The sequence below is a fragment of the Phalangium opilio genome, unplaced genomic scaffold (assembly GCF_054372755.1).
Source record: "Phalangium opilio isolate 3A_F unplaced genomic scaffold, DU_Popi_V2 ptg000002l_1, whole genome shotgun sequence".
NCBI classification, from domain to species: domain Eukaryota; kingdom Metazoa; phylum Arthropoda; class Arachnida; order Opiliones; family Phalangiidae; genus Phalangium; species Phalangium opilio.
Genome location: NW_028324144.1, coordinates 5,758,920 through 5,784,543, shown reverse-complemented (window position 1 = coordinate 5,784,543; position 25,624 = coordinate 5,758,920). Strand labels below are relative to the sequence as shown.

The 25,624-nt window shown below is 35.8% G+C and overlaps 1 protein-coding gene across 1 annotated transcript in view; it reads left to right on the top strand.

Moving 5' to 3' along the window:
- Nucleotides 1–25,624, top strand: part of LOC149718442 (cell adhesion molecule Dscam1-like) — a 211,374-nt gene that overhangs the window by 173,504 nt on the left and 12,246 nt on the right. The window contains exons 9-17 of the mRNA XM_089845129.1: nt 2,313–2,600; nt 9,004–9,123; nt 11,986–12,162; nt 15,714–15,861; nt 17,546–17,694; nt 18,575–18,706; nt 18,774–18,938; nt 22,191–22,261; nt 24,664–24,901. Coding sequence (XP_089701255.1) covers nt 2,313–2,600; nt 9,004–9,123; nt 11,986–12,162; nt 15,714–15,861; nt 17,546–17,694; nt 18,575–18,706; nt 18,774–18,938; nt 22,191–22,261; nt 24,664–24,901 — 1,488 coding nt within the window. The remainder of the gene's footprint in view (nt 1–2,312; nt 2,601–9,003; nt 9,124–11,985; nt 12,163–15,713; nt 15,862–17,545; nt 17,695–18,574; nt 18,707–18,773; nt 18,939–22,190; nt 22,262–24,663; nt 24,902–25,624) is intronic.

Here is a 25,624-nt window from a genome sequence, read left to right as displayed (position 1 = left end):
ACGCCTGGTGAGGCGCTGTCAAAAGCTTAGTACAGACTTAAATGAATGATTTACTGAAAAAAAACCGAGTGTACCCAACCAACAAATAAACAAATTGGCGCTGTCTCGTCCCCATCTAAGGGGATATGATCATGTGACTAACAAAGTTGACTGTAGTACCATCTGTCGTTGAGCGACGAAAATAAATCTCTTATTTTTCTGATTGGATTAGAGTCTGACACTTGGGGTAAAACAGGTTCTGCGCATTTCAAAATCAAGCTTATCAGGTTATCCCTTTCTCGCCTCAAAACCCGAGAACGAGATCTGAGCCGTTATAAAAATTCAAAAGATTTGTTGGTTGGGTCTATCCTCACTTGCCGTTCTCGAGCTAGCTCTCAGTAGGCCTGTAAGTCTCAAGCATTACGAAGTATATGTAGTGTCATACTTATGGGACATAACTTATAAATTTATGGTAGAAGTGAAAGCCTTGAACTCGAAATGTGTGACTATTACCTTGTTTTAAGAGCCAATCAGTGTTCGGAAGCCGATATCTTCGTAAATAAATGTTGTGGACCGAATGTTTCTTATGACACTTTCCACTGAACTTTGACCCAAAGAACAAACTTTTTAATCTGTGGCAGACTTATCAAAAACACCCTGTATACGAGACTCGCACAAAGGGAAGGGGAAGAAGGGGGTCATCGCGTCCTACACGGGTCATTTGCAGTCCAGACTGGCCGCGGCTCTTTTTCACTTTTTTCATGGAGCGAATAAGGCTTAGCAATATATCTATCTTATATCCAAAGGAGTTAGGCCTAAAGACGCGAAAGGAACGTGGTCGTGTTTAGGATTGAAGCTGGGCGCCCCACTTTGCGGTCTTTATTGGACAAAGTTTTAATTAGTTTTGGGGTTCCGGATGAGGAAGAGTTTTCGTCTAGGACATACATCATAATTTCAGGCGCTTTTATTGTTTTATTATGACGGGTTTAGTTACTGCACTGTTAAAACAATCCATTATTTTCATGTTAGTGTTTGGTTATGTACTTTCAGGGATCTCAAATTTCAAAAATGAAAGTCATATAATCCGCCCGTATAATTTAAAACGTCTTGCCTCTATAAGCAATAAATACGCATTTTCGCTATAGTGACTATATTGAAAGGAACAGAAGGCTAAGCATAAGCCTTTTATGGAAATTAGCGCCATCTATGATATTGTCTGTCAGGTTACATTTATATCAAAAACTACTAACGAGATACCGTATTTGTAAATATTGTTTTTGCTCTAAAGATATTCTAAATGTTTATTTAAACTATATCCGTAGGTTATTTGCAACGTCGATTTTTAGTTTTTCTGTTTTCGCCAGCCCAGACTATATTTTTAAGAGCAAATGGTAGACGTATGTGGATGTAGAAATAATCTAGTTTGAAACCTTCGCTTTTTATTATCTCTCCCGTTTTGTTTTATTTTCTATGCTCAAAAACTTAAAAAAAAAAGAAAAATCCAATTTAAATTTTTATTCGCTTAAAACATCAAACGCCGGTAGTAAACATCGTAATAGAAAACCATTTTCTGCAATTACATTTTCCCATATTTTTTTAAACATTTTTTTGTTGATGCAATTTACGAAATTTTAATCGAAAATCAGATTTCGTCAATAATGTCAAAGTTTAAGAAAAATTTTATTTTATAGTTTAAATTTCGCCCTAAGTGGATATAAGACGCATTCTTATCGTTGTGTTTACGAAGTCTTTTGCTTAAAATATTAGAAATTCCACAAAAGGAAGACGATTTTAATATTTTTGGTGTCATTAAGGCATTTTTTCTTTTGATTTTCTTTTAAAATGGTTACTTATAAACAGACACATCACAAAATGCGTAAATATTCTTATTGGAAGGAGTTAAATTATTTTAATTAATTTTAAAAGCAATGATTTTTTCAAATGCACAAGAAAAATTTATTTAAAAACTCGGCTAGTTACTGTCACGTTATTGGACCATCATCAGCAGTGGTCCACTAACTTGACCAAATATTGTCAAGTTTTAAATAAAATTTTCTTGTGCACTTGAAAAAATCGTTGCTTCTAAAATCGATTAAGTTATCTTGCGCAAGGTGCTACTTAATTTCATTCCAACACCAAAAACTTTAAAATTCGTCTTCGATAGTCTCTGAATGAACACCATGGAGTAAATTTTAAGGAGATGAAACTACTTTATAATGCACTTAAAGCACAGATTAGTTCTCTCTCCAATAAAATTACTCCATCTGAGACGTTATCAGAGCGTATCAATATCGCTTGGTAAAACTCAAGTGGCCATCTTTTAAATTTTGCAGAGAAGCCCGTTATCAACCCGTTTAGCATTCCGAGTAATTTGGCGGCTGGTATGCGGGTGATCATCACGTGTAGCGTCTTGATGGGTGACCTCCCAATCACGATTCGTTGGTTGAAAGACGGATTGCCTATCAAGCTGCAAAGTCTGAACCTGGAAGAAACTCCCATCGGAGATTTGGGATCTTCGCTCATCTTTGCTGGCATTGGTCGGGCTAACAACGGAAACTATACCTGCTTAGCGGAGAACGCCGCGGGAGAAGCCAGCTACTCCGACTCCATGGTCGTTAATGGTAATTATTGGCGGCGCTATGATCGTTTACTCCTTTTCACTCTTATATAGTAGTTTACCATCTTCCCATCCTTGATTCCTGCCACGAGCTCAATTAACCCTTAACGAAACCAAATTTTTAATCGAGGTGAGGTGACTTCGAGGTTTTATAAGGAAGCTTAATTAATTATCTCTACCGTCTTGTTATGTTCTTTATTCCTTACCGCAATGCAGGATGGTTTAGTTACTAGAGGATAAAATGTTCATTTGGAAAGTGTTACGCTGGAGTTTTGCATAAAAGCCTACGGTACAATGGTGGATAGGCTAAGTCTAAATTAAGGCCTTTTCGGGCGATACTAGATGGAGTTAGTATCGTTAACTAAGCAAAAATTTGTCAGTGTTCAATTTTTAATTTGGTGATTCAACTCTGTTAATCTCACGACCCAACAAGTTTACTCAACTCAAGTTGATTCATCTAAATGAGTCAAAAGTTTGTGTCGTCTGGAAAGGCCTTAACTCTCTTGCTTCTGTGACAAACCAATCATCACCAATCGTTTCCATTCTTTGACAAAACTATATAATTACACTTTAATGGTCTTCTAGGCAGTAGAATATCTTCGGTTCGTTTTGAACAGAGATTACTTAGTGCAAATCTGGTTAATGTTTTGCCTCGGTACTCGAGCTAGTTTTCGTATAATATAGTATACAGTTAAATGGAATCGTATCATTTTGTAGCCATTATCTCATCGTATCATTATGTTTTGGGAAGAGCTAGAATCATCATTATATATAATGAATAATCAATCTGCCTGCGCGTTGCACCTAGCCCACCCAATCTCCTGTTGCTCCCAACCAATGAAATCGCAGTTAAAAAGACGTCTGAATTATGACGCATGATGGCGGTTAGTACCCAGCTGGGCCCGGCCCACAAAACCCGCATAGAAATAAACTTGGCATATATAAGGGCACTATTATTTTTGTTAGTTCTATGCATTCTTGGTTTCAGAAAGCTAAGCAAACTGTGTGTGTGTTGGTTGCTTGCTTATGGATCGATTTTATCTCACAAACCAGCGGAAGTACGTCGTTAATTAACCAAAGAGTATACGTGCCATGCCTTGAGGTTTATTAATAATTCGATAGTCTATTGGGTAGTTATTTAATTAACACTAATGAATGGCTGAAGTAGGCTTAATTGATGAAATAAGACTACAGATCCAATCTATTCAGAGTTTCGTACATGAATAGCTTCATTCAGAAATGGCTTATTCGACCTTACTACCGATGGGAATGAGTAAACTTAGGCCGTGAACTAAAAATGGTGGTGCATTTTCACATCAATGACACATAGAGAGCTGTACAAGCTCGTAACCTAACCTTCTCTGTTAGTCTTTGTACAAAAAAAGGATAAATAAATCAAATTAACCTGAGTTAGACAACTCAAAAAAATTCACCTCGTAATGTTAAATGGCATAAATATTGCAATATAATTTCCAATTGAATATAAATGAAAGTTCACTACGGTTTTCACACTTAATGCTTCAAATTTTTAAGCGTTCAGATTTTTCATGGAAATTTATCTGAAATCAAGAAATTTTCAGAAACAATGTCAAATTGATAAAAGTTGTAGTAGGAAAAACAAAAAGTTACACAGAATTTTCCTCTACATGTTTTCAATAAGTACACTTCGAGAAGTGGGCTGAAACTCAGGCAACGTATAGATGTCGCTTCTATACTTCCCTGCTTGTATTGAAATCAGAATTAAACCTCGCTTTGAAAAGTACTAGTTAAAACTATGAACCTTAAACACTCAATAAAAAACTACTAAGTAAACGGTTGAGCCTTGAATCTCCCAATTAAAAATAATAGTTAATTGAGAAGCTGGAAAGCGAGAACTAATTACCGCTTGTAATAAAAGATAGCGACAAACACCTGATATCCGAATAGTAAGTAATGAACCTCGGCCAAGTCATGTTTATCTTATGTTACTTTTTCCGGCTTTGTGTCAAACCCAATGTCTTATTATTGATCGAAAAAAGGAACCTGACCGATAGCAGTAGCTGCCTTTGTATTCTCGTTGCCCATAACAATTCCTTGTTGAAAGGGTAAGGTTACTCTTTGAGAGTTGCTGGGATGATTTTCGCGGCATTTTTCCTCGCTTCGTGTCTCGACGCTCATTGTCTTTATTATTATATACGAAAGGCGAGGCGAATTGAGGTTTCTGGTGGCCCTAGTTTCACCAAAGAATCATTCTCCTTATCGACTATTGGATAGAATAAAAGTTTTGCCCTCGAAACAAAAGCTTGGCCGAATCGATGGGGTTTTTCGTTTCATTTTTACGGTCTTGTCTCGTTATACTTGTTGTCATTCACCGTAAATACAGGGTGTTGCGAGAAGGGTCCAGAACGGTAATTTGAGTAAGACTAACCTCGAATATACACGGAACAATTGCAACAACTACACTACACAGAGTATAAGCAATTCGCACGAAAAATATTCCATAGGTTACGACACTGTAGCGTTGTCTGCTAAAGTGTGAATAGCTTGATTCCGATTCACTATGCTAACTAAGGAAATTTCATTTAGAGAATGCAAGTTACACCATCAACTATTTTTAAGTTCTATATGCGCCCTCACACGACATTAAACGGCACAACGATGACAGATTGTTAGCCAATCAGAGAAGGGAAGGTAATTTTAGGATGGTAAGAGCAGCCGTAAGGCATTATGGCTATGGCAACTGCCATACTTATCTTATTATTCCCTTCTGATATCAGCAGTTAAACGTTATGGAGGGATTTGATTATAATCAAAAAGTAAAATTTTAAGTTTTTTTTTTTTGGTTTTAGAAACACAGTTTTAGAGGTCTTTACTTCTACTAATTAATTGCCTGTATACGTTGCTTTGATTTTCAACTGAAAAAACAAATGTCGTGAATTCGTGTAAAATTGCCTAAGGTGTAACTAATAATATACGTCTGCACCCTTTAAACATATGTTTAAGCCCTGAACAGATCAGTTTTAACTTCAAATATAATTAAATTAATAAATCCATTTAACTTATTTAAGCCTTCAATACTTAGAAATAATTCAATAAATTTGCAAAAGGAATTATAGCTGCAGTAACGTGAGAAAATTAGTTTGAAACTCAGCTGTTTCTCTGACATGGAAACGCTACTGGTCAATTGACTGTAACACCCTGTATTTACGTTCATAACTGGAAATAGTTGAGGACAATAGCTTTAAAAGTATCATTGTTAAACGTTAATCCTCTTAGGGAAGCATCCATTTCGATTCTGAACTCGACAAAACCGAAAGAATTTTAGTTCGATGAAAAATACTTTTTTCGTTTCACTCGGTTTTCTATCTTTTTCGTTAGGTCTTCTTAGAAAAAGGCAAAATCGTCTTTTTCTTTAGCTCGACCATTTCTCTTCTTTTTCTTTGGGCTTTCCTCTCAACGTAATTCCTTTCCGCAAATTGGTTGTCCCTTCCCACTTTTTTGGGGCAGGTATCCCCTTTAATCCTTTCTAATTGGATCCCCGAGGAATTCTAAAAACGCCGCTTTTTCTTTGCGTCCCGGTGTACCAAGACTCCATGCACTTTTTCGATTCTACTTATTTTTATTCGGGATCCTTATATATACCGCTTCTCCAATACTTAGTCCCATCCTCGTTATCATATGTGTGAAACTATTGTATTGCGAAACAAAAATGTGTTACAATTCGTTTCAGAACTACATGTAAGGAAACTAATTACAATAAATATGACATTGCTCGTTGTCTTAATGCTAAATTTATTTCAACGTTTCGTTCGCTTGTTTTAGATAGAGTTTTCGCTTAGAAACTGGAAGGGCAAGTTTCAGGCAACTCAGAAATAATGTTACAAATGTGTGGTTGCACCTAGATGCCAGTGTTTCCCAAATTTTTCGAAGTTACGACTGCATAATTTGCCCACTTAAGGGTGACATATCACAAACACCCTGAATTTTAAGCCTCTAATGACTTAAACTTAAAACAGGTTGGGAAACCAAAATAAACCTCTCCGAGTTGAGACGCAATTAAGAGGTTCTTCTTAAATAATTAAATAAATATAATTGATATTATATATATTTTAATAGACATTAATTTACCTTAATTCTAGTTTCTGCGATCACGTTTGCTCTGATTTTCCAACTGCCAACGCGGTGACAGATACACACTCACACACCCATCCAGTGACGTCATCGTCACTCGGAGAACCAGAAATTGGCATAAACTTTTAGTTCAGTAACCAATTAAGTAAATTTTTTTCACGAAGTTAATTTACGATTTTATTTTACTAAAAAATTATAAGGTTATCTAGTCTCGCGATACAGCGTTTGTGAAACACTGCTTTTCTCAGGCTCACCAAGGTTTCCTTCTTAGAAAGGTTTGTTAGATTACCAGTTGCTTGCTGGAAATAATGCCTTACTTGGAAAGATACCGTCAATAATGTATTTCAATGAGCGTCATACTAATTGTTCTTGAAACTTATCAAAGGCATTGTTGCACCACGCAACAGACAGCAAATAGACTCTGAACTGTTTATTTTCTCTATGGTATTCCGTTTGAATACAGAAGGATATATCGATACTAGATCGAGTCTGTACTCAGTCTCAGTCCCAACACAATAGTAAAATTTCCTTCTGTTACTTCTAACCCAGTAGTCCTGGGGTCCATCCCCCAAACTCGAAAAGAGTATAGCTGCATACTCACTGTGAAACCTGTGAAACCTTCTTCCTAAGGGAAATAAATATCTTCTTGGTTGTTCTAAAGCAAACTCTTTCGATCTATGTCGTATAATCTCCTGGAAATATAGCAAGGTATGCCTTGAAGTGGAATGGTGAAGATTCTCAGGGCGTCAAAGATCGCGTTTTCTTCTCCTTCTTCTTTGAAAACTTTAAAGAGGGTTAAAGATCATTCATTCATGAGAAAGAAGAGAAGCCCATCCTAGTTCGATGTCCGCCTAGTTATATATTTTATTTTTTTTTACTCTTTCACTTACAACTTCTAGAGAAAATTTCCGGAGAAGGTGAACACCCAAGCCTTATTCTTTCATGCCCTGAAGTTATTTTTGCTTACTATCGCTTCTAGTATCGTATAAAAGTCTTACGTGATCTCAGCTAGTCGGATCTTCTTTATATCCCTTCTTCGCCTTCCTTATCTTCCATGGAAAGTTCAGACGTTGAAATTTTAAAACCTTGTCTCGCGTCAGACTACCAAACCGTGTTCTCTGTTTAAGTAAAGTACTGCGAAGAATATCTTAAATTTATCCAAGAATAGACAATTCTTTTATTGACATAGTGAAGAGAACTTTAAAGGGCATAGGGGTGCCTCAAGAAGCACCGCTAGAGGCAGTGTGAGTTGGTTAGTCTCTCGCGTGTAGTGAACTCTGGCTCCATCTGGCGAGTTTGAAGAGACCTCTCCACCCCTGCGCGTTGGTTTCTCTACAAGTAATTACAGGAATAGTTTATAATTCAGAAAGCATCGCTCTAAAACGAAAAGAGAACTGAATTTCATGATCTTAATGCAGCCCAACCTATCAACAAAGATCATAAAATTCGTCGTTCTAGATATTACAATAAAGAGGAAGCCTTCCAAAAACAGTATATCAAAAACCACACGAAATGTGTGGATTTAAAACTTAAGAGCGAAAAAATATCTTGGCTTATTTAAGGTGACTACTAGCAAAGAATATTTCTGAAGCAACTTTTCTCGCATAATCGACACGTTAATTCATATTTGGCAGCGTTGGTATAACAGTCTTCTGATAGCCGGGTCAAATTCGCTTTGGATTATTTTATAATTGCAATATATATAATCTTAATTTAATTCATTTATACTACTTTAAACACTTATTTATTTAATAATTTACTTTACATAAGAAATTAGCTTCAAAGCCCTTAGTTTTAAAAAAAATTATATTAACAAAAATTTTCATTGTTCTGAAATTGATGATAGGTGGTGCCGTCATAAAAGTATGAATTCACATCGTATGATGCATATCTACGATGAGGCGATTAGTTTGACCTGTACTGTAAACAATCTTAGTCATAATATTTACTGTCTAATAAAATCTCCTATGAATATGAATTTTAATTCCACGTGTCAGCTTCAAACGAAGTTTTTACTTAACAATGACGAAAAACAATCAAGTATAGTTCAAAAGAAAACCAAACATCATTATTGATATCTTTAGCTCTATATTATTGGTAGATTTGTACAAATTCATAACACGATGTCACTTCTTAGAAGAAATTCGTACATGGGAGATCCTTTGTTCATACATTATAATAGGATATTCTTTTGAGACAACAGCTACCGTTTTAAGTTCAGCCCTTAGCTCTTTCTAATTTAATTTATGACAGTGGTACGATTAAACATCAAGATGGTGACGTTACTTTTCTTTCAGTCGCCCCTTCTTGGAAACTGGAGCCCAGGGATGTTTCGGCCGTCGTGGGTTCCAATGTCGTTCTTGATTGCCAAGCTGATGGCTATCCCCCACCAATTACAAGATGGAAAAAGTCTTCAGGTGAGCTTCTTGCATTGTTTAATGTGGTATTCATACTATGATTTCAATACGGTGTAAGACCATCTTTTCTGTTCTGGCTACAGATTAATCAATATTTTTTAGCAACTTCCTTTCACGTTTCTTAACTTTAACTGGATTTCAGGATTACACGTAATTGGTGAGGGAATTTCAGGTGTGGAACCATACGTTAATAAGTAAAACGCTACCTATACTTCGTAATGCGGGAGACTTACTGAGAGCTTGTTCAATAACGACGCAAGAATTGACAACACGCGGTTTTGCAGATATTTAGACTGCACCTCACCAGAATCTATGAAGTTTAACCTACGTCACTTCATGACAAGCTCTCAGTAACTAGGTAGAAACTTATGGAACATAATTTATGAACTTATGTTGTAACTGAATTATCTGAATCGAAAAGATCTCCAATATTTTCAGACTGTTCTACAAAGCTATTGAATTGCAATGAATAATGATTATCAACACTTGTCAGTACACTATCTAGTCAGATTTAGATGACTAATTTCAAGTCTGATCTGGGATAGAGGATAATATAGTCAGAAAAACAAATACTAATCCAAACTCCTCAATGTATAAGAGTTGGCCTACCATAATTGAATTACTATTAAAAAGTTTCACTTCTTATAAACTTAATAACTTCCTCATAATTAACAAAATCGAAACCTATTTACAATATAATGAGAATAATTTTGTCACAAGACGTTACAGCGAATAAAGTTAGTCTAATAAGCTAATCAATCGGGCTAAGCGAAGTAGGCCTAAGTTTTAACGAAATTAGAAAGAAAGCCCATCGTTTTTTATCATCATCCAAAGTTTCAAACTATACGAAATAAAAAAACCCTAAGGACAATGCTTGTCAATTGCTTTAATTACGGCGTTTTAGCACTAGACAATAGAAACTCTCTCCACCAGAATCCTGGCCCTGTAAAACTCCGAAAGGACCGAAACAGCATTTTTTCAGGGTAGTTGAAGAGAAATCAATGTTGTTAAACAAAGAATGATGCGTCTTGCGAGTGAGAGAGCTATAATGAGCTTCGGAACTTTTTTCTCACACGTAATTTTTTTTATCAAGTACTTCGTGTAGCGGGTTCGCTCTTTTCCTTTCAAATATAAGGAATAAAAATAAAGAGAAACACTTTGCCCGGTCGAACCTTAATTAAGTATAGTTTTGGGAGGGAGGCAAGGCGTGCGGGAGGTTTCAAGATCGATAAATAAAAGTTTGCAACAGAAGTTCACTCTTGAAGTTGTTGTGAACTATACAGAGTTGCCATGGGTCAGGGAAAAACCTGGGAATGTCAGGAAACTTAGAAAAAGGTTGATGAGATTTGGGAATCTTATAGATTAGGTGTTTCTGAAAAGTGTAGCGTAAATTAAGGGGGATGTTCTTTGGGCGATTTTGGGTAGAAAATATTCTGCGATATTTTGCCGTCCGGGCCACTGTTTTCGAGTTATGATTTGAGTGTTTTAGGATCTGTTCATGACTGATGCAACCGTACTACTAAGGGGAATGAAATGTAGGTCGTGAACTTAAAATTGTTTTATATTCTCTCATCAATGACACAGAAAGCTCGTAACCTTGAGTGTTTTAGGGATGACCCCTTAATTAAATTAGAAATCATTGTCTATCAGTTTCTTAATTAAATTTAAGGGGTCATCCGTAAAATACTGTGGACAATCTGAACTCGAAAACAGTAGACCGGAGTGCAAAATGTAATAGACGTTACATTTTCGACTCAAAATGCCCCTTAATTTATGGTAGACTTATCAGAACCACTGTTCATACAAGTCAGGCAATTACATTTTGAGGGGATTTTTAGGGGGTTCACGAATATTCTAACGTTATAGTGGCACCCGTTACGATTACCTTTAAAAATCTGACCTCAATAGTAGCTTAGAAAAAATAATAATTTTCTTGAAAAAATGCTGTTATTGGGAGCTTTTGACCTAAAAAGGTCAGGAAGAGATCAATAAAGTAGTCATGGAAAACATATAGGAGCAGAAGATGTAGTGGCAACTATGAAAATTTCACCAGCAAACATTGTTGAAGATGTCCCATAGATATTAATATGTAACCTGAAACCTGTCGTTGACCCAATTCTCAATGGAGCGAAGCGACTTTGAGTCGAAAAATCTTTCTTTCAAATTAACTAACTTCATATATTATTCTATTAAGCTCATATAGAGATGTTTAAAATATTGAATTAATTATTAATCATGGTTGGATTAATTAAGATTGAAATATTTTAATTTATGGAATATACTAGTGGAGATATAATACATATTTAAAAGCTAATATTTATCATAGTGCAGTTGGTCTTGATGCAAATATACCATTATTATACGACAAAAAGCGATAAAAATCGTCCTAAGTTCCACCTTGAAAAAAAAATACTTATCAGTTCCGAGCAGAACTCGGGCCGAGCGCGCAACCATTGGAGAGATAATATAGATAAACCAATGGAACACAAAATCCATTACAGAGCTCTCCGAGAGCGTCTCGAGCACGAGCAGTCCATTGGAATTCGCTCTTAGATTTAGCTAACCCCATTGCATTTTTGGAAAAATCTTAAATGTCCGGGATAAGTTAAGATCAAAAACATTGCTCCAACAATAACTTGCAATAAGTGATCTCAAAAGGTTTTAATTAATATTTTATCTCCAAAAATGGACTTCAGATTAAATATAAGATATAGCTTAGCTTGTTAGTTTTTTTGTGTGTCCCTCTCTCTCTGTATGGCTTGGAGCGCTTTTCTTAAGGGAGAAGCTTTTAATAAGTAAATTTTCCTTCATCTTTTGCCGCCGCTCTTTTTCACGTAAAAATTTTCCTTTTATTTTTCTCAGATAAGAGTTCGCCTCGAAATTTCCAGTCCGTGATCAGCAATTACCACATTCAGGCTTTGGAGAACGGTTCGCTGATTATAAAAAATGCCGAAATAGCCGACGAAGGCTTTTATCTTTGCGAGGCAGTCAACGGCATTGGATTCGGACTAAGTTCTTCCATGCAGCTTTCGGTTCACGGTGAGATGATTTAGTTAAGAACCTACACCCTATCTCTAATCTATCGCCTTGAAAGGCGCGACGCATTATCAAGGCAAAGAAGATAAAAATCTCTGGTTTTTCTTGCAAAATCTGTCAAAAATTAAGGCATGATCAGAGGGACTATACCCAGTAAAATCTATTCTTGGAATATCGTCGCTGAAGACTTAATTAATCTTAGCTTTTTTCAGCTATTTCGATTAAGCTCAATTAGCAAACTTTTCTAAAGATTATTCCAGTGTTTCCCAAACGCGACATATTTTTGTGTGGTGACGTATTAAAACTGTCTCACGAGATTGTCATATCGACTATTAAGTTTAAAATTGTTAATAGGGTTCAGATGAAAAATTAATGCATTTATAAAAAAACGTCTATGCCTTGTGACGATTCATTAAGGCATTATTGGACTACAAATTAATTGTCCCATTGTCTCAAGGAGTCTAGTCTTATCTAGTGACCTTGTTTAACTTAGGAATTAAAATTATATTATCAATAAACATTTTGGTCATATATTGAAATTGTTCAAAATGAAATTCTCTGATATCTAAAAATAATTCACATGAAAATATGTGTCCTACATTCATAATCGGGGAAAAACGGCCACCAGCAACTATGGAAACTCTGGGAAACACTGAAATAAACCTTATTTGAATATTCTTGGGAGAAACGTGTAAAATCTAGCCTAAATTAATGGAACTTCCTTTATAACAGCTCTTTCTTAAACTCAATTAAAATATTTCTCTTTCTTTTTCTAAATTCTAAGGGCTTTAACTAAAATTAGAGCAGACACCTTGAAGTCTTTTCTCGCGCAGTTTTGCATAACTTCCAAATTTATTTTTGTACAATAAACAAGGACGCCTCCTTTCTTCTCCTTTAGACTCTAAATTAAATTCTTCCTCCAGAGGATTACGTCTAAGCCTAGTTGATCTCTTTTATGGAGCTCATAAATTTATTTTAAAAAATTGTGTAGGCTCTAGTTTAACACGGTTCTTTGAAGTAAGGGTTAAGGAACATCGTTGTAAAATATGGTGAAAGTGAAAACGACAGATTTTGTCTGCCCCTGTCCGAGGGGTCGGTCATTCACGAAATCCCGTACGCTACACGTGAAATCCAACTTAAGAAATCAGAAATCAATGACAAAATTAGAAACCCGAAAAAAATCAAACGTATTTTTGCCCATTTCGAAATCCCATAAAAAATTCGAAATCAGTAACAAAATCGCAAAATCAGTAAAAGAAAAACAAAAAAAACCAGTAAAGAAATCACAAAATCAACAAATAAATCACAAAATTGGTAAAGAAATCACAAAATCAACAAATAAATCACAAAATTGGTAAAGAAATCACAAAATCAACAAATAAATCACAAAATTGGTAAAGAAATCACAAAATCAACAAATAAATCACAAAATTGGTAAAGAAATCACAAAATCAACAAATAAATCACAAAATTGGTAAAGAAATCACAAAATCAACAAATAAATCACAAAATTGGTAAAGAAATCACAAAATCAACAAATAAATCACAAAATTGGTAAAGAAATCACAAAATTGGTAAAGAAATCACAAAATCAACAAATAAATCACAAAATTGGTAAAGAAATCACAAAATTGGTAAAGAAATCACAAAATCAACAAATAAATCACAAAATCAACAAATAAATCACAAAATTGGTAAAGAAATCACAAAATCAACAAATAAATCACAAAATTGGTAAAGAAATCGCGAAATCCATTACAAATACAAAATTTACGAAATCCAAAATAAAAAACTCACAAAATCCGACGAAATCACGAGAAAAATCTCAAAATCCGAGGAAATCACGAGAAATACCTCAAAATCCAACGAAATCAAGGGAAATATCGTAAAATTCGTCGAAATCACGGGAAATAAATCACAAAATCAAGTGAAATATTGCAAAATTCGTTAGATTTTATCGAATTTTGAAATATAAAAAAATCAAACTAAATCGGAAGAAATCAAATTGGATTTCGAAATCCCGTACACGTTTTCCATAACGTCCGACCCCTTGCCCCTGCCTCACTTTACCCTGATCGTAAGATCTAAATGTAGACTTTTTAAACACCCATTACCATAATCTTTGATGATGCATTTTGCTCGAAATAAAATAATATTTGAAGTATATCTTAATAAAGAAGATATGAGAAAGTTAATTTGAACTTTTTGCATCTGTAAAGGCCCATTCGCACTAAGTTAAAATCTTACGTTCACGTCAAGTGAACTCGCTTTACACGCTTAATTAGACTGTTCACACATGTTAACGACTATGTAAAAGATTCGTGCACGAGTTTAGTTTGAAAACTAGTTTACAGTTTCATCGGGCAGTGTCGAGATGGCACCACCTCGATAGCAGCTTTTCTTTAATCATAGCTCACTCGATCATGTCTTACTGATGCGTGATAAAGTGGGCTACTATTTTGCGGACGATATATGAAAAGGTCTAGGATTCTTGGCGGTGTTTGTCATTTTGGACCAGGCTCTTTTATTAGTCGAATGTTTTGGTTCAAAAATCACCGTGTACTCGACTCGGCGTTTTAAATTGTTCGCTCTCACGTCTGAACAGGGAAATGAACGTAATGATGCAACCGAAATGAAATTAGCAAGGCGACCGATGGGAACGTAAGATTTTAATGGACTTTGAAGTAGACAGTAATTTTATTAGGTGCACTATTGAAAAAAAGAGAAAAAATGTCAAAAAAAAAAAGAAAAATTCATTCTGTACGTAAGGAATTCCCGATGCTAATATTCATCATGATTCGTAATATTTGAGCCGGTTATCTACATGATGACAAAGAGTGGTAGAAGCACTACAACTAGTACAGAGAGTTCTACGGGGAATTTTGCGTCGAAAATGTTCTAAGAAAATTTTCCCTAAGGTCCACCTTTCACAAGAAATGATTGCAGTGTTTCACCCATGACCCCTGAAAATGAAGTAAGAAACTGAAATTAATACTAATTAAAGTAAAGGGTCATCGGTAAAACAATTCAATCGTAGGTTGTTACAAGGCAAAATTTTATGTAATATTTTCGACTCAAAATCGCTGTACCACCCTTTTGGAACAAGCTGTCTATTAAACGTGTTATCAGCAATAAAAAAACTAATCTTAAAGAGTGCGCTCTCTAAAATATGATTAATAACGCAATACCACCCCGTTTAATTGCAACCGGACTTCGAACTTCTGGAAAAATTCAGCCCGAAGCCCTTAAAAAAAAAATACAGAAAAAAACTGATTCGTAGCACAGTTTAAATTTCTAGTAGATTTTTTTTTTACCGACTTGTTCCTCTACTTCAAATCCGTTACGCTAATCCTTTCTATACGCTTTACGTTACGAGTTTCCTAACCATTACTTCAAGGAACTCTGATATATAGTGCGTACAAGACTGAAAATAAGGGTCTTCCTTCTCTCAGCGAACTTTAATTAATAAATTTTCCGGGGAAAATGGTTAATCTTTTTTTTTCATATATATTTTCGGGTTCTTGTTTCAAATTCTTTCATTAATTTTATCGCAGTGGCTGCTCATTTTAAATCTAATTTCATCTTCGTTCGAGTTCGTAAGGGTGAGGAATTAAAAATTAAATGCGAAGCTTTCGGAGACAGACCCTTGGCCGTTCGTTGGAGCAAGGAAAAAGTGAAATTGGATCCAGGACTCAATAGCAGGTGAAACTAAAAATTTTCAATTTGTTCAAATTCCTTTTACTCTCTCGAGATAATGGTTTTTCGAAATTTGGTTTGGTAGTGTATTGATTCAAACCATTTGAATTTAGTTAACATTGTCTTTTAGTTTTTTAATTTAATTAAATTTAATAAGTCAACCGTCCAATCATAAAACGGTGACTTGGAAGACAAAATGTCACAAATAATTGTCAACTCTAAATAGCCCTAATGTTCTTGGCGAAGGGAGAATTTTTTATTCCGCAATGCTTTTTTGTGTTAATGTTAAAAAATTGTTGTAAATATCGTGAAATTATTAGGGATGCAACGATTCGTAATTTTTCGGAATCGGCCGATTCGATGCATCGGTCGTTAAAAAATCGGCTTCGGCCGATTCATCGGCCGAAGCTCCACGGTAATAAATTTTAGGAATTAGTCTATGCGTGGTACTTGTCAAAAATGTCGAAGGACAATATTCTATCTGGTCCGGTTTCCGAGAAAGTAGGTCATTAGGTTCAACACACATTTTGTCCATTCTTTCTGCAGGGGTCCCACCAGGTCCCTAAAGTCCCTATTTTCCTGCAAGGCCCTTAATCTACCCTTAAATTGGTATTTGGTCCTTAAATCACCCTATTTTCTTAAACTTCAGAAAAAGTATTTATTTAGTAGTCAGGAAAGGAGAGATAACAAGAATAATTGTTGACGCGGTGCTTAGATTATTATTTATTATTTGGATTTGGAATTCATAAACTGGTCCCAAGGACCAGTAACCCCCACTTGTTGAATTTAAAAACTAGTTCAAGCAATTAATAAACTGGTTTTGCACCAGAGGAAATAAGCTATTTTCACATAATAAAGATATCATTTTGTTTTACCAGTGGTCCCTTTTTGGTTCCTACTTTTAAAATTTAGGCCCTTATTTAACTTATTTTTTATCGTGAATAGTTCCTTTTTCCCCTATTTATTTTTGAGATTTTGGTGGGAGCCCTGTTTCTGCTTCAACTTGTTTTTGATTAATTCTTTCTTTGCTGCCACAAAATGCTGAGAAACTGGCCTTCATTCACCGCAACCATCCACTTCTCAAATATATGTACTAAATAGTTTACCAACTCAATTTCAAAGACGTTTAATAAAGTGACAGTCACGTTTAATTGCAAACTTGTTAGTTCCTTTATACTAGCTCAAAAGATCAGATCTAACAAAAAAGAGTCGGCCGAAAAAAATCGGCCGATTACCTTAGAAAAATCGGCCGATGCGATTATTCGGCCTAGTGGCCGATTCTGGCCGAAGCCGATTCTTGGCCGATGCATCGTTGCATCTCTAGAAATTATGAATTTCACTTTTAATTTAGCGAAACTGCAAGGTTTATTTCACCGCACTTACCCAATGTTTCGTAAGAAACAACCTTCATTCATCATGATCATTCATGATCATTTCACTTGGATCAGTTTAGATTAGCCTCATTAAAAATTGCAATGCCTCTAAAAACGAAATCGGCATCTGTTACATAGATAAGCGCTATTTTAGACTAAAATCACGAACCATTATGAATGTACCTTGTCGATACAGATTATCCCTGATATCAACTACCCACCACCTTTCCCGAACTACCACTTGTCGAACAAAATGTAATTGAGTTTTAAAACTGACTTTTTCTATTTCTTTTATTTTGAATTTCGCAATCTGGAAGGTTTTCTTTTAACGAGGAGTTAACGGATGAAGGAGTAATTTCCAACATAATAGTCAATTCAGCTGATCGGAGAGAAACTGGACTCTACACGTGTTTCGCTACAAATACTTATGGCTCGGACGAAAAGAGGATTCAAGTGGTAGTTGAAGGTACTGTCGTTTTATATTACATCATAAATTCATAATAAGCCTTCCATTTAGTGTACTGTTATTATGATACGTGAGAGGTGGTGAGAAAAGACTACGGTTATTAACTTTTCTCCAAAATCGTCTATGCATGATCGCATAAAAAACGATTCTAAAGTATAAGTTCGCCCAAAACCTAAAAAAACCTCTAGCTTAAAGGCCGACTTCCATCGAAAAGACTGAAAACCGAGCATCCAGACTAACAATGGAGCGAGCGTGCCAATTTTCGAATCCCCGCTGGGTCAAAAGTTGGAAGGGTTCTAGCGAACTGAAGATACACAATAGAGAATTTCCTTCAGGGGAAAGCAACAATTCGAGAGGAAATAAATTTAAATGGATTTCTACTGTTCATCTTCAGTTCGCTAGAACCACATTGCACGGCTTTAAGTTAGCGAGAACCCTTCCAACTGTTGACCCAGCGGGGCTTCGAAAATCGGCACGATCGCTTCATTGTTAATCTCAATGCTCGGTTTTCAGTTCACTAGAACTCTTTTCGCTGGAAGTCGGCCTTTAAGGGGTAGAAAAGTATCGCGCCAGGCGTGTGTGACCATTTTGAGAAAGCAGGGGGAGCCTACTTTAAAAAGAGAGACCCTAATCCAAAAATTCCACCCAAGAGAGTCAGACAACCCCCATATACACTTCTCTAACCCACGAGCAGCGCTACCATGGGGGAAAAATATCTTTTCAATTTTTGAAGCCCGATTTCTCCACCAAAGACTTAATGATAGACACTTAAAGAAAAAGGTTATCTGCTTATGCTTACATAAATATTTTACATTGCTTTTTGGTTGTATGAAATTATTACATTGTAAAGAAATGAATTTTCAATTAATTATTTTCACAGAGGTTCCCGATCCTCCAAGTGACGTTCGCGTGACAGAAATAGCGAGTCGATCAGTTACTGTTGTTTGGAGCGTTCCATACACGGGAAACAGTCCTATTAGTCGATATTTGGTTCAATGGAAAAAAGACCCAGGTATTATAATAATTATTATTATTTTATAACAATACATCAATTTAGAGAAACATTTTTAACGTCTTAGATCCTTGGAAATCTTCTTTCAAACTGGAAACATCGGGGACTGATGTGAAAGCTTCGTTGAGAGAGTTAATTCCATTAACTAAGTACATGGTCAGAGTATCAGCAGAAAACTCACAGGGATCTAGCGACTTCAGCGAGACATTGACCTTCATGACGGAAGCCGAAGGTGCGTAACAAGACTTGTTAATGTGTTTTTGTTACCTCTCATCGAACTGAAGCCAATTTCATACATACATGGGAAACCGGTTCGAACCGATTCAAATGATTTCTAAGTGTGAACAAAACTGGTACTCAAGAAACTATTTAGAAATTCGTGTTGCTTCGCAAACTAACTTGAAACCAGTTTGGAGGCCAGTTTCTAATTGTCAGAGTGATTTTTTTTCCTGGGATGACACTGGTTTTAAGGACATTTGTCTTAGGGGACAACACCAACGAATGCATATGCGGACAGCACTGACAGAAGCTTCTTAAGCCGTTTTCCGTTAGTATTTTCAATGGAGTAATTTTCTTGGATTGAAAACGAAAGTCCCTTTAAAATTGCATTAAATACATCCATGTCTAATTTAATATCCTTCCATGGTGGCAGATTGCTACTAATCAATGGAAAACGGCATTAATGTGTGAACCGAGGCTGTTGAAATCACTTCCAACTGGAAATAAATTTTGAAAACTAGTTCTCAACTGATTGCCATGTAAGCGTGAACATAGCTAATCTAAAGTGAGACACAGTAGTTAATGACGTCTTCCTCAAATCCAGTGTGAAAAAAAACGTAATTTTTCCGAATAAAAATTACTTATCTTACTTTTTTGGACAAAATTAAAATCTAGAAAAACTGGCATTATTTCCAAAAGCGCACGTGTGATAATAGAATATATATTTCTTTGATTATTATTAACGTTTTAAGGATATGAATGAAACTAATAGCTGGAGATGGTGTTCACTTATGAAATGACTTTGGAAAAAAAGCTAGAAATATTTACGTAAAAATTATCACGTGCGGAAAGAATAGTGATTTTTCGCTTATCAACCCCAACAAACAGGTCTTCAAGCGGTCGTCCAATTATTTTCCTTTATTATGATCCTATTAATTAACGTTAGTTAAGCCGTTCTTTTTCTCTCTTGAAACACAGTGTGATTAATTTATTCCGGACCTCATTAAACAGTTCTAGGTGGGATGCGTAAAAGGTTTTGTGTTTCAAGTGTTAATGAAAAACGATCGTGCTTTTCCTTACCACAGGTGTACGCACTAACCACGTTACATTATGTATCTACGTTTATTTTTTGTTCAAACACGCAAAATAAGAATCGAAAATGAAAGCTTACCGACGCGAGTCCCATGACTTGTATTCCATAGGGACACAATTGTTGCAACTCGTGGAGTTACAAAATTGAAATATTGATTTGTATGCTAGCGCCTGTTAAATTAGCTAAGACTGGCTTCTATACTATTCGAATCATAAGGTTTCGCTAGTTATAATACATGATGCAGGCTAATCGACAGATCCAAATGTAAGGAGGACCCAAGTCAAAGAACGGTAACACACATTTTAGTGTAAAATAGAATATTTTCCATAGGAATTTTCATAGACACCAATGCATAAATTCCAACAGAGAAGCCATAATAGGTTTTTACCCTTGCACCGAAAAGCACCGTCAGAGGCAGCGCGAGTTGGCTAGCTTCCCTTTGCGTGTAGTGCACTCAGGCTCCGTCTTGCGTTGGCTATTGGCGTGAAGGAAATAACCAAAGATGTAGGCCTACCCTCTTGTGTGTTTTGGTTTCCTTGCATATAATTATAAGAATGGCCCAAAGTATTCGAAAAATATTTCGAACTAAAATTTAATGACCGATACATTGTCTACTAACCCTTTAAAGGCCTGATACCAAACATAATTTTACAGTGTGTATTGACAGTGATGATTTAATAATGTGTTTCATTGGACCTTTAAGTAAAATTACTGAGCATGCACCGAGAGTTATACTATATTAAATAGGGGCATTCCCGCATCCGACGGCATACGTGGATAGAATAATGTTTATTCGGTAACTTCTTCGATCGATTATTTTACTGCTAGAGTTGGGTAAATTTCTTTTTCACCTTTCTCTGAAATATCTCCGTCGAAAACAAGCGACGTGGAAGGAATTTTCCTTGCCTTTGCAAACCTTTTTACAAAGAAATTCCACTTTGTGATTTATGGTTCAATGAAATTCTGATATTTCTTTCTCTCTCAATTTTTACCAAACTCGCACGTACCCCTTTTCCCGCCGGAAAAACATAACAGTTCCGTAACAACACAGACAAATTAATTACAAAGATTTTTGAAAGATAATTTAATTAACAGTCCCATAGCGTCAAACCAGGAATATTTTTTTAAAAGAAGCATGAAGAAAAACAATTAAAATGTACTTAACCATGATTCATATTCGAAATGAAGAACTTCGTCGCTAAGTGCGCCACAAAATTTTTAAACTTTTTGATTACGTTGCTGATAGGACAGCATCATATAAGAAAATAATGTTTCTTCTCCAGTAGAAAGTGGTCTTGGTCTGTGACGCTTGGTAAATGACGCCTTGGTATACCCTAAAACAAAAAGGAATGTGTAAACCTAGGACTCGCAATCTATCAAAAAATGAGGTTGACAAAAGCTATAAGCGACCGCTTAGTGGGACCAGGCGAAAGCTAGACGGACAAACAATAACAATTATCTCACGCTTGATTGACTAACAACTCACGCAAGCGTTTCGGAAACTAGACGTCAAAATATTTCCCGGAAGCCTTGCGAAAAACATCTTTTAGAAAGAAACCCTATGATTCATGGGTTTTTGTGGGTTTGTTTCGAACACGTTTTAAAGGCATAATCGATATTGTTTTAGTCGTTCAATGGAAAACTATCCAAGAATAGATTGGACCGTAATAAGGAAAATTACATATTTCGAACCAATCACGCAAGTTTCAAGCCTATGATTCCATGATACTGTGTAATTCTGATTATCAGTCCATAATTTAGGGTATTATCAAGTGGAATCCAAGCCTTAGAGAAAACCACTATTGAATAGTAAACAATTGAAGCATATTTCGAACAGTCCTATACTGTTTTTGATAAAGAATATAAAAAACGATGGGCAGTTCTCCTAGTGTTGGAGCATGGTATGAAAAAGAGTGAATGGGAGTTTGGAACTACTTTTAACTGAATTACATTAACCTGTAATTTACTTTAGACTGAGAAACAGGTGTTCAATTGCCTCTTTTTATTTTACTGAAAAATTTGAATTAAAAAAATTCAATGCTTATGATGCATTTTTGCCAATTACAATTGTTTTACATCGATGATAATATTCATTTTTCTCTTATATCATTTTTTTACAACTTGATCTCTCGGATGCTTCTCCTGGTGCATTACATGTATGACGCCACGTAGTCCCTGAAGAACCTCCTCAACACGTCGAGGCTACCGCCATCAGCTCGAGCTCCATTCGTATCTCTTGGAAGGTAGGTACGTAGATTTATACTCTCCTTCTAATCGTTGAACATTTTACAAGAACCCTTGGGAATGAGTAAAAGATTGAGCCGTTAGCACCCGAGCTCTTCGATTAGTTATAACGAGTCCCTTGGGTATCACCAATCCACATTTTTCAATTTAGGAAGGGTTTTTTTTGGCATAGAATCTCTGATTACTCGATATCGAAATGTTCAGTGGGAAAAGGAATTTGCTATTAATATTCATGGCAGGTGTTACACTTCGAAATACTTCTTTTTAAGCTTCTAGCTTTTCAAGTACTCGAAAGTTATTAATTCGATGTTACATGGCTGGCTGGTTTCAGTTTGTAAAATTAATGCTCTGTTAATATTACTGGTGGGTGTTACGATTCTGTACGGTACTCGTAAACACTTGTTTTTAAGCTTTTTACTTTTGATGGTTTCGAAAGGTTTTAATTTGATAGTACATGGCTGGCTGGGTGGATAGTTGTTGAGTTCAGTTTATGAAAGAACTTCACCGCTAATATTAGTGGTGGTTTTTACAATCAAAAGAAACCTTTAAAGACGTCTATTTAAACTTAAAAGCATAAAATTTATATTGTATAATTTGCTACTGTATGTCAAGATTTAACTTCCTATACAATTTTATGGTTCAAGCTCACTTTATAAATACACAACGTGGTTTCTAATGGGGATGAAAATAATGTTGAGCGAAGTACCCTAAATAAGAGAATGTTAGGAAACTTTTCACGCTTGACCTTTTTTGTGTCAAATAACAATTCTATCGATTGTGAACAGTTTCTTTATGGCGGGAAAAAACCTCAAGGGTCAGATGGAAAATTCATGAAAAACTTTCGGCAAGAACCTGCCACTACTGGGTGAAATTATGACCAAAAAATTTAAACACGGCAAGGATAATGGGTGATACCATGGAGACTCTTAAGCACAGGATTCTTGGAGATTGTCGAAATTTATCCAGTGCTTCCCCTTAATAAAACCAAAAGTTACTCTTGTGTCTCGCGGTTAGTCGTGTTTAAAATTTTCCAAGTCCATGACAACAATCATACGGTCAGTTCCCATTTCTATTTGAATGAGTCTAAGCAAATGGACATAAAAGAAGCACTGATGTTCTTGTCATTATCGACCCTCCCACTTTCCACACTCTCCTTAATTCCTATTTACCAATTGTTTCAATTACGTACTCGTAATTTAACTTGTAACAGCGTACTACTTAAATGGTCTTGCTCCCCTTATTGTTTTACTTTTATATTCACGCCCTATAATTTTTTTAAGTGGTGGGTTACTATATGTATGGACGTTTTGGTTTCGGAAAATTCAGGGGTAAACACTGCGAACCTTTGCAACTACTTTCCGTGTTCCCTTTGATCAAAAACCTGTAATTACTTATAGCTAGCGCGTTAATTTTTTATTAGAAGCACATGTACAAGGAACAACTCTTATTATGTTGTCACGGCTGATATTTTTAACCTCTTCTTTTACTTCCTTCCTCTTTGGTTTTGTTAAGAAAAAATGCCAGGAAAGTATTATTTTATCATTTAACGTAGTCGTAGTAATGGTGAGGTTGAGCTTGAATAAGATTGATTTGCATCGAATTAACTTTTCAACTATGTTAAACACTTGGCGTACTAACTGAGGTTTTTTCAGCACAGGACATTGTTTGCTACTATTCGTATGATACCACATTTTATTTGACAATCTGCGATTCATAAACCAAATAACATCAATTATTTAAGCTAGTTAATTCTGATTCTAGTAGCTCAGTAAAATTCATGAACTCTTGCATTTGTAACCCATGTATAATTTCTGGAGGTTTTGTTTTTAGTTTTTCGCTCTTATGAGCTGGAAAACTTTCGTTTCGTCCTCTTGCGGCTGGGTGCCTTTCCCCCCATTCTTCCACAGTTTTTAGTGTGACCAATTTGACAGAGCAAAACTGTAATATGGCCGGGGCCATCTTGTTCCAATACTATTTACGTGTCTCCAAAGACGTCCTCTGACAATGACCCAGAAAGAAAACAATTCACTTGAACCAATTTAATTTCCATACAGCAAACATTTGCAAGAGAGAGAACAAACTTCGTAAAATACCTTAGAAAAGGAAAATTCAAAAGGGTAAGCTCGGGTTTTAAGGACGCACACGCTTTGTCAAGGACCAGACAAACAACTTCCAAACCTTACTTTGGAAATGTACCTGAAAATAGTCCATGAATAAACTTGTACTGACGCTCTATTATCGTTATGTATTCATTTGAGTTAGGTTGTCTTGGTATCAATGGCAGCTATGCATTCTCGGCTCAAAGAACAGTATTCCTTTAGACCTACAGATTTTGGGGGAAAACGGAGCATTTTATCTTGATCAACTTATTATTTTCTCTTTTGACCACTTTCTCTCATAGCCGCCACCGAGTCACGCGAGCTACGGAAGCATAATCGGATACTACGTTGGATACAAAATTCAAAACTCTCCGGACCCCTTCGTCTACAAGACCTTAGACGTCACCGGAAGTTTTACAGGGGATTGCTTACTGAGCCACTTACGTCGATTCACTCAATATAGCATCGTTGTCCAAGCTTTCAACCGTAAAGGGGCCGGCCCTTCGTCCAAGGAGATCTCTTGCCGGACACTCGAAAATGGTAGAGGTCGCTTACTCTTCTCTTTGACCCCAATCCTCATCCAAAAGACCCCTGACACGTCTTGCACGCCTGTCACCCAACTATACAGGCTAAACTGAATGCCTAGCCAGGAATGTTTATAGAAAATCCACTTTCTTATAACTCACTTTGTCAGTCCTGACTAGAAAATCGATCGAATGTAGGCAAAGGGGTGTGGATCTCTAGTCAAATTTCCAACTGATCGGACTGAAGTAGACAAATTTTTCATTTTAAAATAGATAGGCCAATGCAGTTTTTCTATGAGATGAGGCTAATTTTTTTAACAATAATATGAGAGGTACATATTATAAGTTAAATTAAGTCTATCAGAGGTATATAGAAAGTGTTACATAAGTAAAAATGTGTTTTGAAAATTAGAAGCGGATTATAATAGGCAAATTTCACCACACACTGAACTATCATGACGTCAAACCTTTGTCGCATTTTGGTATAAAAAGTCTGAAACTCGTGACTGGCGTTTGATCCAAGTCATTATAAAAGTTATTGGTTAATTGATATGGGAAAATCACGAGACTCAATAATAATCGGTAGATACAGCATTTTTTAGAAAATAACCAGAAATATTACCCATGCTTTTTCTAGCAGAAAAATTCAGTTCTATAGTTTCGGTATTGCTAGTTATGGTTATTAAAGTCAGAGAACTACATAAACTTGTTTTTGGAGTTCGTTTTTGAAAAAAAAGGC